The 24,500-nt window shown below is 33.4% G+C and overlaps 1 protein-coding gene across 38 annotated transcripts in view; it reads right to left on the bottom strand.

Annotated features, from left to right (window-relative positions):
* hts (adducin 1-like protein hts) overlaps nucleotides 1-24,500 on the bottom strand; it is a 123,481-nt gene that overhangs the window by 37,238 nt on the left and 61,743 nt on the right. For 33 of the 38 annotated variants that reach the window (XM_073988405.1, XM_073988400.1, XM_073988404.1 and 30 more), the window contains 4 exons: nucleotides 4,023-4,277; nucleotides 3,398-3,878; nucleotides 2,582-3,320; nucleotides 2,396-2,519 (listed from right to left, as the gene is read on the bottom strand). In XM_073988405.1, the coding sequence (XP_073844506.1) occupies nucleotides 2,396-2,519; nucleotides 2,582-3,320; nucleotides 3,398-3,878; nucleotides 4,023-4,118 (1,440 nt within the window). In that variant the 5' untranslated portion in view covers nucleotides 4,119-4,277. Of the gene's footprint in view, nucleotides 1-2,395; nucleotides 2,520-2,581; nucleotides 3,321-3,397; nucleotides 3,879-4,022; nucleotides 4,278-4,401; nucleotides 4,550-24,500 lie in introns of those variants that run through there. The other 5 variants (XM_073988413.1, XM_073988403.1, XM_073988424.1 and 2 more) reach the window with 1 other exon arrangement.

The raw sequence follows: 24,500 nt of genomic DNA, 5'->3' as shown, positions 1-24,500 counted from the left end.
TTCTCACTTCCTCCCTTAAGTTGAAGCGACAGAAAAAAGCAAAAGTCACGGGGAGTTTACATTCATCATCGCCCTGAATGTATTCTTTAAGGTTTTTCTATAGAATCATGTCTCTTTTGAAGTTATTTCCTATAGAAAAATGCCATCACGACGATATTTTCAATAGAGAAATGTCATTTTAAAGATATTTTCTATAGAAGAATGCCTTCTTTTAGAAGTTGTCTATAGAAGATGGTCTTCTTTTAGATATTTTCTATAGAAGAATGTCTTCTTCTAGACATTCTCTAAGGACTGCTTCAAGTAATTTTCTATAGCATAAATGTTTATTTTTGGATATTTTCTAGAGAAAAGTGGCATCCAGATATTTTCTATACAAAAAAGTAGCCTTGAAAATATTTTAAAAACTAAAAATCCCATCTTGAACATATTTTTTTTAGAAAAAGTGCGACCTTGAAGTATTCTTTTTAAAGAAAAATGTGACCTTGAAGAAATTTTCTAAAAAAATGTATTTTCAATGCATTTTCTATAGAAAAATGTCTTCTACAGCACAATGTGTAAAGAAAAAATCTTCTCAAGACATGTTCTATTGAAAAATATGTTTGTGAAGATATTTTTTATGGAAAAATTGTTTCTTCGGAGGATTTTCTATAGAAAAATATCTTGTTCAATATATGATCGGCAGAAAAATGCCTTCTTCAGAATATTTTCTATAAAGAATGTCTTTTCTAGGGAAAAACGATTTTTCAAAAATTTCTTAAGACATTTTCTATAGAAAATTTTCTAATGACATAATTTTCTACAGAATCATTTTCCACAGGAAAAACATCATCTGCAAAATATTCTAAGTCCTCTAAGACAAATTTTTATCAGGTGGTTATGAATGTCAACTCCCCGTGAGTTTTGCATTTCTGTCGTGGGGAGTTGCCATTCATAATTGGACTGTATATCTTTCCAATTAGAAAACGTCTTTCCCATCTAACTTGACATATCCCATTACAAAACTAAACTATATAACCCATTTTTATAGAAAACTTTTGACGTTAAACAATTGACATTTTTTCTTTCTCTTTCTCGTTGGCAGAGTCTGAGTGTGTGTGTAGGGTGGTGGTTGGGGGTTTAGGGAAATTAAGGAGTGGTCATCAAATAACATTAAGAACTTATTGTTAGAAAAAAATCTTAGAAAACGTAGAAGTGAAAATATTCCAATTTCATTGCCGTTACTGATTGTTTGTTCTTGGTGAATGGAGAAGACGATCGATTAATTTCCTCATAAGGCACAAAATTATTATCCTTGTTATGTGTTAGTAATATAGTAGTTTGGATTTACTTTGACATAGAGAACATTGCATAAGTTTCTACACTTTTTATTGAATATTTTTGTTTTAATTGCTATTACATAGTAATGTATATAATATCGGTTTGTTTAATATATGTGAAAAGGATATACATATACTATATATGACGACATATAAAGCGCGAATATTTCATATTTTATTTCCTTTTATATTGTTTGGTATTTTTTTGGGCGTTATAAAAATTGTATTTCTTTTCAAAAGTTTTGATTGGTTAGTTCTTTTTGGTAAGAGAGTTGAGTGAAGAAGAATTTTACTTGGAATGGTGGTTTGAAAAGTATCAATGGTGGTTAATTGTTAATATAAGCTACAATTTAAATTGTGTGTTTTATCATTTTTTGTTTTCATTTAGTTTTTTATATTTAGCTAAAAAATTATTTAAAACATAAAGTGAGGTTAAAAATGATTTTCCTCAAAAATAAAATGGCAGCAAAAAAGTAAATTTTTCTTTAAACAAAACACATAGACTAGTAGTTGCAAAAAAGGAAACACATAATATATTAAACTTAATAAAAAACCATACTTAAAGTAAAAGGATAAACGGTTTTGATTTAATAGAAGAAATTAACTAAATTAAATGTTTTGTGCTTTGCATAAATACAGAAATTACGGTGCAAGTTAAGTTTAGGTGCTCCAACCACAATTTTTGGGAAATTCTTAACAAAGAATAACTTTTTCTGTGAAAATCTGGAGCACCCAATCCCTACTTAAACCGTACAAACTAAATAAGGAATGTGTTTTACTAGTGGCCTTGATAAAATGTTTTCAAAAAAGGAAAGCTAAAACTAAAAACAAATCAAATGCCTTTGTCTTCTTCGGCGGAAAAAGTTCAGTTCCATGGTGAAGCCCTAATCTGAACTTTAGCCCTTAGACCTCAGCTTTCATCTTTTTCATAATTAATTTTTTTTTAGTTATTTTTTAAAATTATAAATGGAAATAAAATGTCCATATTTTCGTCATTTTGTTTTGTGGTGTGGTTGGTTAATAGCTTAAATCTAATTGTCTTTTGGTTGGGTTTTATCTTCAAATGTTATTATCTCTACCTTGGTAATCTTTTTGGGATCTGGTGTGCCGGTTTCTAAGACTTCCACTTTTTGATAGACATTGGGTGAGTTTAACCAACGGCTGCGATCACCACCCTTGCCTGCAACGCCCTTTTTCCAAATGCTAAAAGTAAACAAAAAATTCAATTTAATAGTCTTTCCAAATAAAAAAGTATTTCTTCTTACCCTTGACGGAAAAGTTCCTCTTCCTCAAGCAAATAACCCAATGATGAGACGGCTGGTGGCAATTCAACATCATTTTTGGGTTTTGGTGGATCCGATTTAATCAATGGATGACGATAAATATAGCCAGTACGATAGCCAGCATTATCCAACATACGCATTAATGCCTCAAATTCAGCACCTCCAACACGCCATTTTGGTGTTTGACCCAAAACCTTGGTGGTTGTAGCTTCCTTTTTCTCTTCACCCTCCTTCTTCTCCTCCTCTTCCTTATTCGAATCACTAGTTATGGCGGCGGCAGCAGCAAATTTCTTGGCCAAATCCTCGGGTGGACTGCGATATTGTTCATAGATGGTTTTGCGCGATTCTTCGGGTATCAATACCAAATTATCCAAACCAACGGGCAGTAATTTCAATTGTGTCTCACATGCCTGGACAATGTGGCAGGCAGCAAAGAAGGCTTCCTCAATGGTTTCACCACAGCACAAGGCACCATGATTGGTCAGTAGCATTACTTTTGAGTTGGGACCCAAATTGCGGACCAATTTTTCACGTTCATCTTGATCGACAAGACAACCAGCATAGGCAAATGTGGTGACCTCACCCAAGACACAGGCATCTTTAGTTAAAGGCAGTAGACCAGTTTTCAAGGATGAAATAGCCACCACGGGACTGCAGCCAATGTAGATAATGCAACGGATATCGGGACGTGCAGCATGGACAACAGAGTGGAGCACAAAATCTAAAAGGGAAGTTAAATAAACAATTCCATTTAAGTCAAGTTCTTATTCTTGTTTTATTCTCCTTCTTCACACTTACGACTTTTGTTAACACCAAAATTTGTTGTACCCTGTTCCACAATATTACCCTGCATATCCACCTTGTTGAGGGATGAGGCGGTAATCTCATGATACAACAAACCATATGGATTAACCAAAAAGTATTCCTGATCAACCTTGAGGCGTGCTGTAATTTGGGCCCCCAAACCCTGGGTCCAACCATATAAATCCAATAATCTAAAAGTGGCAGCCAATTTACAACGTAAAATCTTTTCACCCTTGGCATAGCCCATAGATTCCACACCACGTATGTCATTAATTGGTTGCATGCAATTGGAGGCACGGAATACACTGCCCACACGGGTGGCTGGTACACCCACAATATCGGATAATTGTTGTAAAATACCATCGGCATTGCCACTATCACGTGCTGAATCAACAATACGTTCTAGCTCTTCACGGAAGAGTTTGGAACCCATAATAGCTTCGACACGTTTGCGTCGTTCCATTTCGCGCATATCCTAGAAACAAGAAAAACGATACAACAAATGCAACACATATAGAATTAACAAAAAAATATGAGATGGGAAAAATCAATAGAGGTCAGGTCAGAGGCATTTTGCACCAAATACCCAAATGGATGGATTAGATGGACGTTAAATTACCTGTTCTATGTCAGCTGGCCGGGATTTGCTATTATCATCTTCTTCATTGGCTGACAAATCAATGCCATTCTGTGGTGGTTGCTCAACTTCAGTCATTTTTGTTGAAAATTATGTGTGTTAATAATGATGATAAACGCCGCCGTGTCCTTTTCTTGCTTCCTTTATAAAAAGGGCTGCCTTGCAAAACGAATTTAATCTTCTTCTTCTACTGCACACACAACACACACACGTACAGCCTTAATAATGCAAATTTTTCTGCAAAAACGCAATGAAATATAAAGAAAAGTTATTATAAATATTTAATAAATTATTAACAAAATAGAGTATTCTATTAAATTCTTCTTTAATCCATAACTGGCTGCTATTATAAAACACACACCCTGTCTCTAAGTTAGTTGGCGTCTATATGATGATGAAAAAGTGTCGTCATCATAGTTAAACTACAAAAACAACGAAAATCCACAAAAATTGAGTACTGAGCAAGGAAAACTCCCGACGACAACAGAATACAAGAGAATGAGAGGAAATGCGGAAGAGATAGAGAAACGAAAAATAGATTAGGAAAGAGTGTGGCAAAAAACATGGGCAGTCAGGCGGGCAGGCAAGGCAGCAATTGCACTTTTTGGGGTGTTATAGGGTGGGTGTTTGTCAGTCTGTCACAGTTTGTGCGCCGCCAAACGAACATACATAACAACCAAGCATTGACAACGAGAAAACACCACCAGTGCCCACCGTTGTCGTCACAACCCACAACCCCCACCAACCCATTTTATCAACCACTTATTCTCCTTCTCGAAGCTCTCTCTTCTTCCCCCGCCACCTCCAAAAACACTTCATATTCCTCTCCTGTTGTATTCACATTGTACATAATTAAGCTATGACCTCAACATTCAAATGAAAAACAAAAAAGTGGCAACAACAACAAGTATAAAATAATTGAGCAAGTTTTTTTACTATACTATTCATTGCTCCCCCTTTATTATCTTTTTCAAAAAAAAAAAAAAAAAATAAAAGAATTAAAAAGAGAAATTTAGTTGTATTCAAACAGGAAGAGCCACTACTATGCATGAGAGAGGAAAAGAGAAAACTTGTGGAAAGAATTGGGGGGGGGGGGGGGACCGAATGACACTTTTATAGAGTGCATTGGAGAAAGTTGTTGTTGTTGCTGGGGTTCTTTTGTATGAAAATTCACATTTGGCGACCTCATTAAAATTAATAAAATATGAGTTTAAAAGAAAAACAGATGTTTTTAGTATAAACTAAAATTTTAATTAAAAGGTGTTTCAGAGGGAAAATTCTTTAGGATAAGGATCGTTCGTTTATTTGCCGAAGTTAAATGGCAGGGAAAAATGAAATAATGGTTTGACGAAGAGATCACATCACTTTGCCGCCTTTACCAATAACGCTAGGTTTACATCAAAAAAGAAAAGGAAAAAGGGAATGTTTTTAGAAAATAACAAATGTGTTCCATATAAACCATGGTAGAACAAATACAAGGTAAAGTTAATACTACAACAAATACAACTCGAACAACAACCACAAAGGAATTTGTTTTTGTTTGTAAACCTTAGTGTCAACGTAAATGTAAACAAAACAAGGAAATGTCTATAAATTATTGGAATTTAAAAAACTAATAATTTTTCACATTTGATTGAATATTTTGGAAAACATGAATGAAAACTCGTTAGATTTTCAATTTGAATGTTTCCATATCATTCCACTAAATGCATAATTTCTCGCAGAAAGTAGAATACTTGCAAAAATGTTTCGGGTCGCTGGTAATCCATTGAAAAAAGAGAAGATGTTTCAATCATTTGCTTTTGAAAACAAAAAAGCACATGTTTATTAGGGCTTTATTCTTTTCAAGTTTAACAAAATACCACACATATTAACAAATATTGTACCGCCTCTATAAGCGGTGTTTTAGTGTGCGGCATGTCGTTCGGACCTGGAGGAGGTTACATGTCAATGATATGAAGCCGTCTTTATGGGAAATAGTTTTTTTTTCTGATGAATAAATTTGTTCTTCAAAAATATATATCCCTAATATACATCGAACATAGAAATAAATACATAAAATGTCGAATGGAATTTGACACTAACACTACAACCCAGTTCAGTCAGCTGGGTATTGCTGCTACCTTTTCTTGTTCTACCATGCATATAAACTATACTTTAATTAAAATACTTTTAATGGGAAATTCTTAAGGATAAGGGTCGTTTATTTGCCGATGTTAAGTGGCTATTTACATTGACTATCATATGATAGTCGCTATTTACATTGAGCAATTTTTCTTGCTGCTATTCTCAAAGGGTGTTAAGAGGCAAAGGGTTACCATATGCCTCACCTCTCTCTTTGCATTAAAGTGACAATTGCAGCAAGAAAAATTGCTTAATGTAAATAGCGACATAGTTGGTTCTTTTACATCAAAATTAAGCAAATATCGCTTTAAGGGACATATTTAAGGAAAAGTTTCCTTAATTTGATGAAAAAATTGTATAAAAAGGGAAATGTTGAACGGGTTGACAAAGAAGAGACTTTGCAAAATTTACGGTACCATCCGGCAAGTCTCGATTTGGCGCTATTTTTTTTAAGATAGGCTGACTTCATAAATGCAACATGATTCGTCTCGTTACATCGTTGCGAATTCATAAATGCTGTACGTCTTTTTATAAATGCAACAAGACGCGTCACGTTGCGCAAAATTTGTGCAGTGTTACCACTTGTACTGCACTACAATTGACATTTGTTTAGTACTCTTATGCCAACTGACATTTGCGAAGAAATCCATAAAATACATAAAAAACAATTATAAATGGCTGATTTGTGGTGTGTAAAAAATAGTTAATTTACTTTAAATAAAAACCGGATAAAAAAGAAAACAGAAAATAAAGCAATGTGTGCGTTCATAAATGCAGTAAAAAGACATGCCACTTTTTTGACAAAGTCAGCGTTGCCACACATGTTTCCTTTAGCTCTGTTCCACAATCAAAAAATTTTTACAATTTTTACCACTTTTACACATTTTGCGTTCCCGTACACAAAATTTATATGAAAATCGATTACGACTTTTACCACTTTATAAAGTACGGGAACAAGCCATTTGTCTTTTAATGATGTTGTCAATATTTGCAATGTAAATATTGCATTTATGAAATCACCCATATTTTTATTCAGATGAGTTTCCTCGAATCAGTATTTAATCTTTTATTAAGTCATGGACACACCACTACTATGACCTTGAGACATAACTTTGTACTGCAAACTGAATTTTCAAGTTCTCAATTGGTAAAATTCGACCAAAGTGGGCACCAACACAGACACATCGCCGTTATCGGATCTATTTTTATACGAATTTCGTAGCAATTCAACTGCTAAATCTGTAAAATTCCGTTCATATGGACTTCACCTACAAAAAATGTACTTTCCTGAAATCAGGAGGACAAGATCTTTGCGACAAATTTCACAACAACCTAGCGGGGTCAGCTTTTAAAAACAGTTTTTTGTTCGATTTTTGACTACCTAAAGCTAGGTACACATTATCAGTTTTGAATGACAGCTTTGAGGTAGCTTGCTGGTGTGGCCGCTCTAGGGATAGGTAATGGAAAGCAATAATCGATTTTTCGATTTTGGTCTAAAACTAAAAATGCAATTTGTCGGTCTTGCGATTATTTCAGTTGTCATAAAACTCTACTTTCGACTTTTTCATAACCGCAGAAAATCGATTATAATCGACTATTCTTCGATTTTCGAGTTTTCTTTTGAAACTGTAAAACCGCCAAGTCCGCAATCTATGGGCAAACTCGAAAATCAATCATAAGATAATCGATTATGCGATTTTCCCTCCAGACAAAAGTCGACTACGATTTTTAGATTTTTGACTGCAAAAAGTCGTTTAATCGATTAACCGAAAGTCGACTTACCAATCCCTAGGCCGTTAATTTTTGTTTTGTCACTCATTATGCAACCACAGTTATCGATAATTGCAAAAATCGACATTCAAAACTGGCAATGTGTACCCAGCTTTAAAGCGAGATGCACACGATCAGTTTTGAATGCCAGATTGGCATGTTTTACAGTGTGACCATCCAATGTTTGTCAGTCATCCACGAACATTTTGGTTGTTGGATAGTCAGAAATCTATAAAAAAAACTGGCATTCAAAACTAATCGTGTGTACCTTGCGAAAATGTTCGCCGATGACTGATAAACATGGGTGGTCAGGTCACACTGTCAAGCATGAACAGAATGAGTAAAGCGGGGTACACACGATCAGTTTTGACTGTCATTTTTGCTCAAATATACGGTTGCTTGCCAGTGTGGCCTTTCATTTTTGTCAGTCATCAGGCAACCACTAACTATTTTGATGTTGATGGACAGTTTAGCAGTTATCGATACTTCCGATCGACAGGCAAAACTGATCGTGTACAGTAGAGCTGTCAAACCATCGATATTCCCAACATTAGATATTTTCGATATAATATTTTAAAATATCGATTGCTATCGATATTATCGTTAAGTTGTCAACACCATTACTTTGGAGATGAAAATGGCGGAAATGTCAATGCTTTTCTTGACATTTTGCACAAGTAGTTCTCAGAAATGTAAAGGAGAATAAACAATTGCTTTTATTTTATAAAAAATATAAAAAATACATTTTACTTTTCCGAAAATTGTGTACGTGTGACTACGGACTTACTTTCTCACACACACAAAACCAAAAAACAGCGAAATTTCTATTTATTTCAATGAATTGTAGGTTGGGTCTTTTTGTTCCGATAACATCGATAGGCAAAACTATCTATCGATATTGATATCCCATGATATTATCGATAGTGCCATCGATTTTTGCCAGCTCTAGTGTACGGTGTACACCTAAGATACTCCAGAAATTTCGCGAACAGTAGCCTCTCAGCGCACTTTACTATTTCGATAGTGGCGATTCACCATCGATTTTTTGACATTTCAACAGAAAAAGTCCGATTAATCTACTAAAATCGGCTTACCTGTTCCTATAAAGTGAGGTACACATGATCAGTTTTTCCAGGGGGTGTCTCTAAAGTAACTTGGAAATTTAATTTGACGCTTTAAGTTCTCAGACGACAAGACTTCGATGCAAATTTCATAGCAATCCGAGTGGTCTCCCTAGACTACCTTGACATTTTAATAGTGGGTAAAATACCACCCAACTTCCACACTTCCGAGACTTCCGCAAACACTGTTGTTAGTGCATGGTTTTTCAATTAGTGAGTGGAGAGAGAAAGCTCTCTTTGCTTGCTCGTGAGTAAAGGGCTGTGAAATGTTGGCTTAGATCAGCGCCGCCAATAGGAATACAAACAAAATGAATGAAATTAAGTTTGTGGTTTTCCCGCTACTTGTGGTTATTTTTGACGTACAAAAACCACTTTTTAAGCTGGAATGTCAACTGTTTTAAGGTAAAAATCGCTACAAACCTATGGTGCGTATGTGGCTGTAGCGATTTTTACCTCGGAACAGTTGGCACCCCGATGTGAATATATGAGGGACAAAAGCAAATGCAAAGACAAAGCCAACTCACTGGGATAGCTGAGTATACTGTCTTTGCAAAGAAGCGCAGCCCTGGCTTAGATATGTAGTCGGATTTAATACCGAAACTATTGCTTGGTTTACATTTACGAAATCCACTCGATTTCAACTGTCAATTCCATTGCTTAAACGTCACATGAAATCGAATGGATTTCGGATGAGTTTTCATTTGACGTATACGCAAAGGTAGTGACAGTTGAAATCGAATGGATTTCGTAAAAGTAAACCAAGCATTATTCATTCTTTTCGCAAACGGAAAAATAACAAACGACAAGTGTGCATTGACCACAAAAACTCCCCTATACTCGCACTATCTTTACTTCTACTACAATAAAGTTATCTGAAACACTCTAATATCCATTTCCTAAAAAACTGACAAAAGGCATGTGTTACAAACACCCTAATATCTTCATTATCTCCCATTTGCCATCAGTTACAGGTATTTTTCAATACCAACTTCCCGGAATTGATATTTGCATAAAATACCATGTAAAGTTAAAACTTATTACCGTGACAAAAATTGTTTGCCATTTAAAATCACACAAACAATTATTTTTGCAAAAGTTTTCTTTCATAAAAATAGTGTAAAAATTTCATAGAAATGACAAATATGGTCATAAATTACAATGGCACAAGGGCCACACATCAAATTACAAAAACAATTGAGTAGATAGGTAAGCGAAAGTAAAAAAAAAAACATGCCAACGTCAAATTTCCCTGCTTTTTGTGACAATTGGCATATTGTGAGAGATGATAATGTTGATTATTTTAACGGTTGAATTGTTTGCAGAAGTGGAGAGAGAGAACAAACAACGGCCGATAGTATTTTCATCAGAGAAAGAACATTATTATGAGACAATAGAATACGATGAGCACACGAGAACCCCACCAACATCGTCGTCATAACAGTTAAATGAAATGTAAAACACATTTCAAGCAGGACAGAACAACAACCATTTACCTATCATGACAACGGCGACAACGTCAACGCCGATAAATAGTATGTCATGCGGCACTATAGTGTAACATAAGCACTAAACTAGGCATACAGGTAATTGAACTTTCGATAATGAGTAAGTGTATTAAGTTCTTTTAGTTTTTTCTTCTTTTTGTTAAGCGGCAAGAAAAAAAAAAACAAAGAAACCAATAATTGCTAAAACATAATTACATACACATAAACACATGTATTCTTTCATAGGCATACAAGAAGTGCAAAATAAAACATAAAGAAACCACCACTAAAAAAACAATCAAAGAACTAAAAAAGGAAAACAACCATTAAGAATTGCAAAGGCAAAAAATGGTAGGTAGGGTAGATGATGAAGGTGGCACTTGAAAATCGTACATGTAGTAAAGAAAACGAAAAACGAGTGCCCAATGATTACTATCACTGATGACGACGCTGCTTTCAACAAGACATACTACGACGCTGCTGCATGTCGACACATCCAATGTCTTTTTAATGATGATGACACCAAGTGTGTGTGGTGTAGGCGGTGTTCATGCCAAATGTGTCAATGAAATAGGAATTGAAAAATAAAAAGAGCACTTCTTTATTTTTATTCACAACAACAACACCATTTGACACAAATCGCGTGCAATCAATTATAGCGCCGGCCGTCGCGTCACCTTTTTATTGTACAAGTGGGAAAACTAAATGAACTCTGTGATTATACCATTTTGGGTTTAATGAAGTGAAATGATTTCTGTTCTTATTCGAGAGGGAGATTATGCTTGATTGTGTGTAAATGTAATCAGGGTAATAATAAAAAAAATACGAAAGTAATAGCTCATTTAGACTAGCAATAAATCTTCGACTGGATTTAATAAATCCAGTATAAAATCTCATTGCATTTAGATATACATTTTGGAGGATTTAAATGGCAGTCAGCTGATTTTTGTTCATAGCACAATTAGCAAGGTAGATGCATAGATATTTGTCAAATTTTTTACATTTTAAATTATTTTTACTGTAGCAATTCACCGATGCATCTACCTTGTTTCTTGTGCCAGCTTGCAACTTTTTGTATTTTTTAGCAACATGTCGCTAAAAACAGAGTTGTATACGAGGATTTATGCCAGATTTAAAACAAAACCACCCAATATGAGGATTTATTTGTGTATGGGAAATCTGGTAGATTTTGGCTGGATTTAGCCTGATAATGTGCTAAATCCGGCTAATAGCTCATTTAGACTAGCCATAAATCCTCGACTGGATTTAATAAATCCAGTACAAATCTCATTGCATTTAGATATGCATTTTGGAGGATTTAAATGGCAGTCAGCTGATTTTTGTTCATAGCACAATTACCAAGGTAGATGCATCAGCCAATCTGATCGAATTTGAAACGTCAAAGAATGTTTTGTAAATTGAATTTGTCTCAAAAACATACGCCAAATTACAAATTTATTGTTTAATACTGAAAATGTTAGCACATTATGCTACTAATGCTAACTAAAGAGCAAAAAAAAAAAAAGAGAATTTTATAGAGGTTTTCCCATCTAAAATAAATAAACGAATTATTTTATCGTTTAGACATCGTAAATATTAGTCTTGGTTGATTAAAATCAACTTTGTACATCAAAACAAATTTAATTTTTCCGCCTTGTTTACAAATTTTTATATTTTAAATTATTTTTAGAGTAGCAATTCACCAATGCAATGCATCTACCCTGTTTCTTGTGCCAGCTTGCAACTTTTTGTGTTTTCTAGCAACATGTTGCAAAAAACAGAGTAGTATACGAGGATTTATGAAAAGATTTAAAACAAATCCACCCAATACAAGGATTTATTTGTATATGGGAAATCTGGTCGATTTTGGCTGGATTTAGCAAATAAAACCTGATAATGTGCTAAATCCGGTCATATCTAAATGGGCTATAATGCCCATATTTGTCGTTGCATAGTTATTCTGGTTGCAGATTGGGCCAAAAAAGATCGACTTGGTTAGATACGGATCGTCGACTAATGATTTTTAAAAGTATAAAAAAAAAATCGTTTATAATGGTGTTTATTATTATGATTTCGATTGATGTATAATGTATGAAAAATTAAATCAAAATCATTATTATGATAATAAGCGATAGTATAAATGTACTCTATGTAGAATTCATACTTTTGAAGGTCATTGATGCAAGTTTTTTGAACTTATTTCACACAAAAAAATTGTTAAAAATTAAATATATTTAATTTTTGTTGTTGTATTTTAACACTTACTCTATATTTTCATAAAAAAATATATCTAGCACATGCTATTACTTTCAATCAAATGTTTTTTTTTTCCTTTGCAAAACATAAGAAAATGTGTCTGGTTGTATGTATGTGTGATATTTGTTTATTTTCTCCAAAAAGACGAGAATACAAATCCATTAAAGTGTGTTTATTTATACATGGAGAATTTCAGTTGAACATTTAGCACAGACAAGGGGTCGTAGCATTGGCATACCACATACATAATTTCGAAAAAAAAAAATGCTAATACAAATATATTTCTCCCAACATTTTTTTTGTTAGAATTAAGATATCAAACTTTTTTCTATATTGTATGTTTTTAGTTTTTATACTTCATATTATTTTTGAAAAAGTATTTAAATATGAAAATAAATTTAAATATCGAATAAATGAAGAAAAAAAATATAAATGATATAATATGCCTCACTTTTTCTACTACGTAACGCATTTTTATCTGCTACGTTACGTTACATTACGTATTAATTAATCATAGGTATACAGTATCCCGTTGTCATAACACCTTAATTACTTTTACATTACGCATTTTACAATTGCACTTAATAAAGGCGTTTTGGGAATTTACGTCATTTATTTGACAGATCTTGTATGAAATTGACAACTTAAATGATGCATGATTTATAAAATATGCTAAAAGTAAACTGCGTTTGAGATGGAATTATCTAATTTTTTTTATAATTTAAAATATTTCAACTTACGTTACGTTACATTACGTACTAACTGGTAGTTTACACTAAACATCATAATATATGCACGAACTATCAATAAACACTCTCTACACAATTTTTTATATTTCTCATAAAATTTCCGTATCTGACATCGGATCGGATAAAACGTCATTATTGTGAATGATTAATATTTAATCATAAGGCCGCATTCAGACTTTCATATGTATGGCATCAGCTTTTCTGTATATTAGCATACCCAAAGTGACAACATACATGTGAAAAAGCAGATGGTCTGATGGCCGCTTAAACATGGCACAATAATACAGGTACAGCGGCAAAAACAGCTGATCTTTATACTAGTTGTCAAAATGCATTATTGTGAATACAATTACATACAAAATGTAAACATGCAATTCACAGTAATGCATTATTGTGAGCAAATTTGACGTTTTGCATGATTTGATGTAACACCTTATTCCACCATGATCATAATATAATTACCACTACATTACTTATACGTTACGTACTAACTAATTGATATCGGTAGACGTTGTCGTTAAATTTAATACGGCTTTGCTATATCTGTAGATTTAATCGCTAAATTTACTACGACTTTCCACTAAAGAATTAATGTAAACATAACTTAGGTATAATACCTATACCTCTCTATACGATTTGATATGTGCCCAGATGACTTAAGGTAATGGTTAATCATGAAAAATCGTGTCTAATTGTTCCTAATTAATGGATATAAGGTAAATACCAGGTAATTCGCCAGTTGTGTGTGTTTATTAAGGTACATGGCCACATGACAAATTTCACATAAAACGACAAATTACAAAAAAAATCCTCATAAATACCAACTAAATACTAACTACCATCCCTCAAATAGCTGAGATAATTTAATAAACATTTAAAATGGCATACCATAAATTAATAAATAGAAAAAATTAAAACAAATGTTTAATAACATCATCATCACCGTCGTTATTATGAAGATTGCGTAAACAATTATTTTTTGTTTTCTTCGCTATTATTTATTATTCAATGACGCATACCGGCCTGCTGCTAGGCAGGCATGCCAGGCAGTATGTGCACATGTGTAAATGATAAGCAGCGTATACAGACATATTCTACGATATGCATATTTATATTCATATATAAACTTGTTATTATTTCAAGTGCACTTTGGAAAATTGATAATTGGTACAGGGGCGTATACCGGCAATTCTAAATACAGACGCACACACACCCACATAAACACACATTTGCATACCATAAAACAAACACCAGCCGCACTCACTTGCGAATGTTGTTGATAATTTTATTCTCAGGCATGATAGAATAGAAACGGGATTGCCAGCACAACTAAGTTAATATAACCATGAAGTTAAAATGTTTACTTAGAAGAAGATTAATTTCAATTAGCAAAAAAGTATGTATACAAATTGCATTAAATTCATTTTTGAGTGATTCGAGGTGGAACCTAAAACATGTAAAATCACATAAATGGCTCAAAGGACCAATAAAAAATGATCATCTATCTTCAGACTCTTCGAAAGCTAATATTTCCCTTAACAGATGCCATGTTTAACACATAACGATCAATAATCATGGTGCATTTATATCAAACAGAGCAATAAACAAATAGTAAACTAACTCTTCATTAAACCTAATTTACACTGACACCTAAAACACAAGTTTTGCGTAAATACAAAATGACTAAATGATGCAATTTTTTATCCCTTTGGATGTACATGCGCTAAATTTCGATGTAAATGTGCTATAATTTGACTCTTTTGACGTATACTCAATGCAATTGACATTTGAAATCCAGTGAATGTCGTAAATCATAACGTTCTATAATATTTTTATTAACATTTGCCACGTTTTTATGCCTATAACGTATTGACAACTAATTATAGCGCATTTACATCTATTTAAATCTAACGGGATTAAAAAAACGCATCAAAATACCATAATGATGCTATTTTTAAATCCCGTTAGATGTAAATACGCTATAATTGGAAGTCTTTTGACGTACAGTCAGAGTCAAAAGAAAGTTTACACCTCACAAAAAGTTTACACTTTTGCCAAAAGTAAGACATGTTGTTAATTCTTTAGCTTGACATGCCTTAATTTTGGCTTTTTAGCTTATTTTGATTCTATTCGAGTGTCTAAATAATAAATCCACCAGTATTTTGGTGAAATACCCCATTGGACCCGAATTACAGCTTTCGGATAATTTTGGTACAAAATGGGGCTTTATTTAACATTATTTTGGATTTTTTCGGTAAGTACTCAATATATCAGAGGTCTAGGGACTACAATTAGTGATACTAGATGCATGGGAGTAAAGCATAGCAATATGTTATCCATAAATATGGGCGAACCCTTCATATCCCTGCCCAAATGTCAGATCCCCCTTTGATATACGCCCCATTTCAGTTCACTAGGATCTGTAATCTCGTGTCAATATGAGTATATGATATTGTTCTTGTATCCTCGAACCCATACAAACTATTTCTTTGAAGCCCGCTTCTGTCAGGTACCCGATGAACATATATAGGACACTCCATCAAGTTTGATTTTGTATACAACGTTTTCGCCGTTAACAGCTTCGTTCACAGTGTAAATTAGGTTATACAAGAGTTAACTATTTACTCCTTCGTTTGATGTAAATGCTACACTTGCTGCAAGCCAAAATGGGACAGGGTGAAAAATTGTTTATAAAGTTAAATAAACTCTAAACTATTTGTATTAGATTAACATGTAATATACATTTTAAATGTCTATCATGTCAACATTAAAAAATACAAAAACATTTAGATATAATTAAATATAATAAATAAGTATAGGGTACAATGTAAAAACATCCAAAAATAAACGTGCAAGCCAAAATGGGACAGAGGGCAACACTTATCCCTAATATTACAACGCTGTATATGCGTGTGTTGTTACTTCACTGTGATTACTTACACAATTGTGGGGAACAACTAAAATTACAATTTAGTGTGCATTTTGCGGTGTAATAACAACAAAAATGGCGAAATCTGGACGAGGTGCCCAAACTGCAATAGAAGTTAGAAAACTTGTTATTAAACATGCAGAAGATGGCAAATCTGTTCGTAACATTGCCAAAATGGTTAATCGAAGCCACTCAATTTTTTACAATATCATTAAACGCTATAGAATCTCCAAAATTATACAAAATAAACCAAAAAAAGCCCATAACAAAATTTTTTACTGAAGCCGAAGAACGGTTTCTCGTACGAAAAATAAGATCAAATCCATTTTTAAGTGCGCCAAAACTTGCTTCCATATCACAAAATGAGTTAGGTAAAAAAGTTTGTGAGAATACAATACGCAATGTGCTACGCAGAGCTGGTTTTAATGGAAGAAGAGCACGACAGAAACCTCTTATTAACCCACCTCTTATTAACCGAGTAATTGGATTCAATTTCGCAAAAGAGCACGAAATGAAGAATTTTTCTTTCTGGAAGAACGTTATGTTTACAGATGAATGTAAATTTAACGTTTTTGGGTCAGATGGAAAACCTATAGTGTGGAGAAGAAAAAATGAAGAGCTTCGCTTATATAATCTAAAACCGACGGTTAAGCACGGCGGTGGTTCTGTAATGGTATGGGGCTCATTTTCGGCAGAAGGGCCAGGAATGTTGCATTTTATTGATGGAATCATGGACCGAAATATGTATTTAAACATTTTAAAGGACAATATACCAAAAAGTGTGGAAAAATTGGGTCTTAGCGAAGGATGACAGTTCTACCAAGATAACGATCCCAAGCACAAGGCGTATAAAGTTCGTTCTTGGCTGCTGTACAATGTTCCCCATGTTATGGAAACACCTCCCCAGAGTCCAGACATTAATCCCATTGAGAACTTGTGGGATTTTTTGAAGAAAAAAGTTATTGAACGCGGAGTTTCCAACAGAATTGAACTAAAAAGGGTCCTTTTCGAAGAATGGGGAAAAATACCACCTGACTACTGTAAAAGATTGATCGATTCTGTTCCAAAACGATTAAAAATTGTGAAAAAGAATAACGGATTACATATTGACTATTAGTTTATAAAAAAAAAATCACTTAAAACTTGAAAAAGTATAAACTGTCCCATTTTGGCTTGCGGATGTATTATTGACTATTTTATGTTTTTTCAATACAACTTTTTGAATAATGAATAAATTTCAATTCTGGTTTTTGTTTTTTATAGTTTAGAATATATATAATTAAAGGTCCATATAAAAAGTTTTTAATTTTGTTTTTGCTTTTAATTTACAGTTGAACCTCGATTATCCGTGAATCGATTATCCGGGAACCTCCATTATCCGTGATAGAAAAGAAATGTTGGACTAATTCCATTTCTTCTATTTTTCGTTATAAACTTCATTACCCGGGAGTAAAAACACACTTTCCAATTAATTTGATTAGGTAAACAAAAGGTAAAAAAACGAAAACTGGAAATTCTGCCGTATTACATAATTTGTGTATTTATGGTATCACAAAAACCATGCGACAAAGTCAACTCAGATGAATCTGATAATGATATTATGCGTCCTTCTAAAATTTGGTGGATTACCGTAACAAATTTTATAAAAATTGCAAGTTTTTTTTATTATTGCGATTTTTATTTAAAAATATGTTCAAAAACTGCATAAAAGCATTGCCTCCATTATCCGGGAAAATCGATTATCCGTAATGCTTCCGGTCCCGACCATCACGGATAATCGAGGTCCGACTGTATTTGGTTTACAAATGAAGTTTGAGTACTGTCCCATTTTGGCTTGCACTGAGTGTATGTAATTATTGGTCAGTATGTACTAAACATGATAACTGTTAACATTTAACGTCTAATTATTGCACATTTACATCAAATTATATTACATTTACATCTAATTGTACCACATTTACACCTATTTATAGCGCATTTACATCTAAGGGTTTTTAAAATAGTATAATTTTGACCACTTACATATAATACCTTTCGAAAACAATATGAATTATCATAAAACATGTGTTTTATGTATAAGTGTAAATGATGTTTAGAGAATATTTAACTATTTATTCCTTCGCTTTATGTAAATGTGCTATAACTATTGGTCGTTATGTACTAAACATGATAACTGTTATCATTTAACGTCCAAATATAACGCAATTAACCCATAATTATACCACATTTACATTTAATTATACAACATTTACATCTAACGTGTTTAAAAAAAGCATACTTTTGACAAATTGTATACTATTCCTAGGAAATATAAGATGTATTATCCAAATATGGTGAAATTGACATATAGAAAACATATATCAGAAGAAGAAGATAAGATGTATTATATAATTGTGTTTTAGGTGCCAATCTAAATTAGGTTTAGTGTTTACACTATCATATAATTTATATGCAAGTAGTATATTTAGTCGAATCTCGGCTTAGCATGACATTATTAAACTTCCTTTACAATCCTCGTATAATATGTAATAATCCATTCTTTAATCCACCTCAAATACCATAGAAATTGATATGTTTGTAATGGCGGCTTTTCACAACTTTGGAAAAACAAACAGCCTAACACATGGGCTTTGCAGGGTTGTTGCTTATTATTGGAGGAGTGCGTAATGAATAGAAAGAAAATAACAACAAAACACAAACTTTACAAGTACCTAAATGTACATATTCAAATGCCAAGTGCATTCATATCAACATCATTTGTAATTGTTAATCTTTTTAATTGGATTTTCCACTTTAGTGGCCATAGAAAAAATTACAACATTTGTATGTTCTTTAAATATATTTTTTTTTTGCAGTTGTTATAAGTTTATTGACCTTCAATTTGAAAAATAGAGAGCTACATATGGCATATACATATTTTACATTCCCTTCCACTATTCCACAAACATTTGAATGTACATATGAATAAAACGAATCTACTTATGTTGATTCAAAATAATATTGAAACCTTAGAGAGGTCGGCCGGTCGGTCGTTCATTGGCAATACAAGTTGTCGCATTAGCATTAAAAAAAAAAGACAACATAAAAAACCCAACAACATTTACACCAGAGGCCACAGTCAATATGGCTCCATCAATTGCAATCTACCCCATACCTATCCTCCCTCCCTTCTTCTCACAAACAACAAGAACCAACCACTCTTGGCCGGTCGGTCGGTCATCGAATTGAAATTTGATATTTGGTATTTGTTTTTAGCGGAAGGGCAGCAGCAACTACCAAATGCAACTACTACCAAGAGAATGCAAGCAAGCACCAGAGTTCATATTACAGTCCGTCACCCCGATTCTGTCAGAATACTGCTAGAGAAGAAATGTTGTTTTAATTTAATATTGACCTTTATTTTCGCTTTTCATTATGAGACAGACAACCTAAAATGCATGGCTGGGTGATGGCGCCAGTTATCGCTTGAAATTTGATCGTAAATGCACACATTTCATTGACTGCTCTAACTCTACACTACCGGTATTTTCGGAAATTAGGGAGTGCCATCTTTTCCCTACCTTCAAATCATTGAGTAAAAGTCAAAACAATAAACTGTCGCTTACATACATTGGCATGTGAATGAGCGTATCAAAACATTTTGTTAAAAGCTCTTTGTTAATTAACGGAAATAAAGAAGAAAGCTTTCAACTACTTGATGAAGGGGAGGGTAGATGATAGAAAATGTACAGAGGTTATATTTACACAGAGTATTTTAATAGTGGCAATTCACATTGTGTAGGTGAAAGAGGTGAGAGGAATGCAAACCATTTTTAAACCTTATTTACATTGAGAACTTAAACACATTTTTTGTGAAAAGAAATATTTTATTCCGTATTATATGTATATTGATTTTTAAACGCTTTTCCTATTTTTTGGCATAATTATTGCCAATTGATAACAAAAACCTTGCCACATTAATTCCCCGTACTCAAGCAGAAATTATCGTGACAAATATCTGCTAAACACTTGTCCCTATCTATTTTGAGGTGAAAATCGCGACCATTTCCATGTTAGGCCAACGAGCAAGTCCACATTACGTACAAGGTACAGTAGGTACAAAATATTTTGTGGTTGCTGGACGGTTGGTCAGTTATCGATAACTGCAAAATATCGACATTCAAAACTGACAATGTGTACTGCTCTTTAGAAGTTAATGTAAACATACACTCAGTGCAAGCCAAAATGGGACAGTACTCAAACTTCATTTGTAAACCAAATAAATTAAAAGCAAAAACAAAATTGAAAACTTTTTATATGGACTTTTATTATACAGTTGAACCTCGATTATCCGTGAATCGATTATCCGGGAACCTCCATTATCCGTGATAGAAAAGAAATGTTGGACTTTTTTCCATTTCTTCTATATTTCGTTATAAACTTCATTTCCCGGGAGTAAAAACACACTTTCCAATTAATCTGATAAAGCAAAGAAAAGGTAAACAAACGAAAACTGGAAATTCTCCCGTATTACACAATTTGTATATTTATGGTATCACAAAAACCATGGGATAAAGTCAATTCAGATGAACCTGATGATGATGATATTATATATCCTTCTAAAATTTGGTGGATTACCGCAACAAATTAATTAAAAATTGCAGATTTTCATATTATTGTACAATATTATGTCATTTTTACTTAAAAATATGTTCAAAAACTGCATAAAAGTATTGCCTCCATTATCCGGGAAAATCGATTATCCGTAATGCCTCCGGTCCCGACCATCACGGATAATCGAGGTCCGACTGTATATATTCTAAACTATAAAAAACAAAAACCAGAATTGAAATTCATTATTCAAAAAGCTGTATTAAAAAAACATAAAATAGTCAATAATAAAAAATAAAATGGGACAGTTTATATTTTTTCAAGTTTTAAGTGATTTTTTTGTATAAACTAATAGTCAATATGTAATCCGTTATTCTTTTTCATCATTTTTAATCGTTTTGGAACAGATTCGACCAATCTTTTACAGTAGTCAGGTGGTATTTTTCCCCATTCTTCGAAAAGGACCCTTTTTAGTTCAATTCTGTTGGAAACACGGCGTTCATTAACTTTTTTCTTCAAAAAATACCACAAGTTCTCAATGGGATTAATGTCTGGACTCTGGGGGGAGGTGTTTCCATAACACGGGGAACATTGTACAGCAGCCAAGAACGAACTTTATACGCCTTATGCTTGGGATCGTTATCTTGGTAGAACTGCCAGCCTTCGCTAAGACCCAATTTTTCCACTCTTTTTGGTATATTGTCCTTTAAAATGTTTAAATACATATTTTGGTCCATGATTCCATCAATAAAATGCAACATTCCTGGCGCTTCTGCCGAAAATGAGCCCCATACCATTACAGAAACACCGCCGTGCTTAACCGTCGGTTTTAAATTACATAAGCGAAGCTCTTCATTTTTTCTTCTCCACACTATAGGTTTGCCATCTGACCCAAAAACGTTAAATTTACATTCATCTGTAAACATAACGTTCTTCCAGAAAGAAAAATCTTTCATTTCGTGCTCTTTTGCGAAATTGAATCGAATTACACGGTTTCTGCCGTGCTCTTCTTCCATTAAAACCAGCACTGCGTAGCACATTGCGCATTGTATTCTCACAAACTTTTTTACCTAACTCATTTTGTGATATGGAAGCAAGTTTTGGCGCACTTAAAAATGGATTTGATTTTATTTTTCGTACGAGAAACCGTTCTTCGGCTTCAGTAAAAATTTTGTTATGGTTTTTTTTGGTTTATTTTGTATAATTTTGGAGTTTCTATAGCGTTTAATGATATTGTAAACAGTTGAGTGGCTTCGATTAACCATTTTGGCAATGTCACGAACAGATTTGCCATCTTCTGCATGTTTAATAACAAGTTTTCTAACTTCTATTCCAGTTTGGTCACCTCGTCCAGATTTCGCCATTTTTGTTGTTATTACACCGCGAAATGTACACTAAATTGTAACAAAGACATAAATACAACAAGATAAGACATTTTTTTGCTATCATTCTTCAGTGAATGGCTTTTGAATTTAACATAATGTTATATCACGATATGGTGATATAACATTTTTTTCTTTTATACATTTTTACGTATTTAACCGAATTTACCGATCCAATTGACATAGAATTATTCTTGAATAGATCCTTGAATTCATAAATTTCGTTTCTGATACCATTACATGAAATGTTCCTCCTTGGTTGCGATTTTGAATTAACTGCAACCTGTTAAGGGTAATGTATCTATACAAAGTTTCGTAAACATTTTTTTGTTGCATGCATTTTGTCTAGTCTTAGTTGTATTTATGTCTTTGATTGTAATTTAGGTGTTCCCCACAATTGTGTAAGTAATCACAGTGAAGTAACAACACACGCATATACAGCGTTGTAATATTAGGGATAAGTGTTGCCCTCTGTCCCATTTTGGCTTGCACGTTTATTTTTGGATGTTTTTACATTGTACCCTATACTTATTGATTATATTTAATTATATCTAAATGTTTTTGTATTATTTTAATGTTGACATGATAGACATTTAAAATGTATATTACATGTTAATCTAATACAAATAGTTTAGAGTTTATTTAAATTTATAAACAATTTTTCACCCTGTCCCATTTTGGCTTGCAGCAACAAGTGTAGTTTAAGTATATTGCTGCATATGATTTGATGTGTGCCCAGATGACTTAAGACAGTTGCTAATCGTTTATGGAAACCGACCATTTATCTATTTCGTGGCGTAATTCGTGAAAGGGGTATTAAACGATTATCACATCACGTATTTTTCAAATGTTTACCACTTTACTGTACACAAAAAAGTTGTAAAATGTTCATATCTCTTGAAACAAAAACTACGCTGAATGACACTCTCTTTAAATACTTTTTACACGACAAATTTGAGCGTGTAAAAAATAGTAACATAGTTACCGGCTTTTGATTGGCTGGTATAGGCAGACTTTGAAATTAGTTCCAGTTTTTTGACGTTTTTTCTTTCAATTTTACGTTCCCGTAGTTTTTGAACAAAGTTGTATGTGTATCTCATTTTTCACAGTTCGCACCTTCACTACTTTTTATGAACTGTTAATTTAGGTGAATCGTGTGAACCTACCTTTTAAACGATAAATTCCAACGCTTTAGAAGAAATATATATATAGTATATATCGTCACCTGAAATGCCAAAAGACGTAACCCTCAAAGGTTTACGTTGAAGGTTACGTCTTTGGGCATTTTAGGTGACGATATATAATTGTTCCACAAACCTCTCATACGGGACAAGGAAGACTTCTCTCATATCAATGAGTGCACCCCGATTCATATTAGCTCAATGATATGGGACCTACTGTTTATCGCCGAGTACGAACGGCGTGTCTTAAGACACCACTTTGTAGAGAAGTTTTACATGGCTGAAATACTCAGGAAATGTCGCCAACATTACTGAGGGGTATTTTGCCACCGTTGAAAATTTTGATGTTGACTGGCCGGGGAATCGAACCCCACGACCTTCGTGCGTGCGAGGCGGGTGTACATACAATTGCACCACGGTGACACTAAAATTTGTAATCAAAGTCAAGTTTACGTACGTGGTATAGTAATTATTACATCACGTCTACGTCACGCACTAACTAACTGATATCTCTACATTTAATACGAGTTTTTCACTAAAAAGTTAATGTAAACATAACATAAGTGTATTTCTACATATGATTTGATATGTGGCCATATGGCTAAAGACAACTGTTAATTTTTGGAAATCGTGCCTGTGATCAAATCTTTTTTCAATAGTTCTATAACTATAAAAGCAATAATAATAATTGGTAAAATATTTAATATATCGTCTCTCGCGCTCTCTCTCTTTAACACATTTATTACCAGGGATGCCAACTGTTCCGAGGTAAAAATCGCTACAGCCACATACGCACCATATGTCTGTAGCGATTTTTACCATAAAACAGTTGACATTCCTGCTTAAACAGTGGTTTTTGTACGTCAAAAATCAC

The sequence above is a fragment of the Musca autumnalis genome, unplaced genomic scaffold (assembly GCF_047663935.1).
Source record: "Musca autumnalis isolate F117 unplaced genomic scaffold, ASM4766393v1 scaffold_5, whole genome shotgun sequence".
NCBI classification, from domain to species: Eukaryota; Metazoa; Arthropoda; class Insecta; order Diptera; family Muscidae; genus Musca; species Musca autumnalis.
The sequence above is the reverse complement of the archived record's forward strand: the minus strand, read 5'-3'. Positions and strand labels throughout refer to the sequence as shown.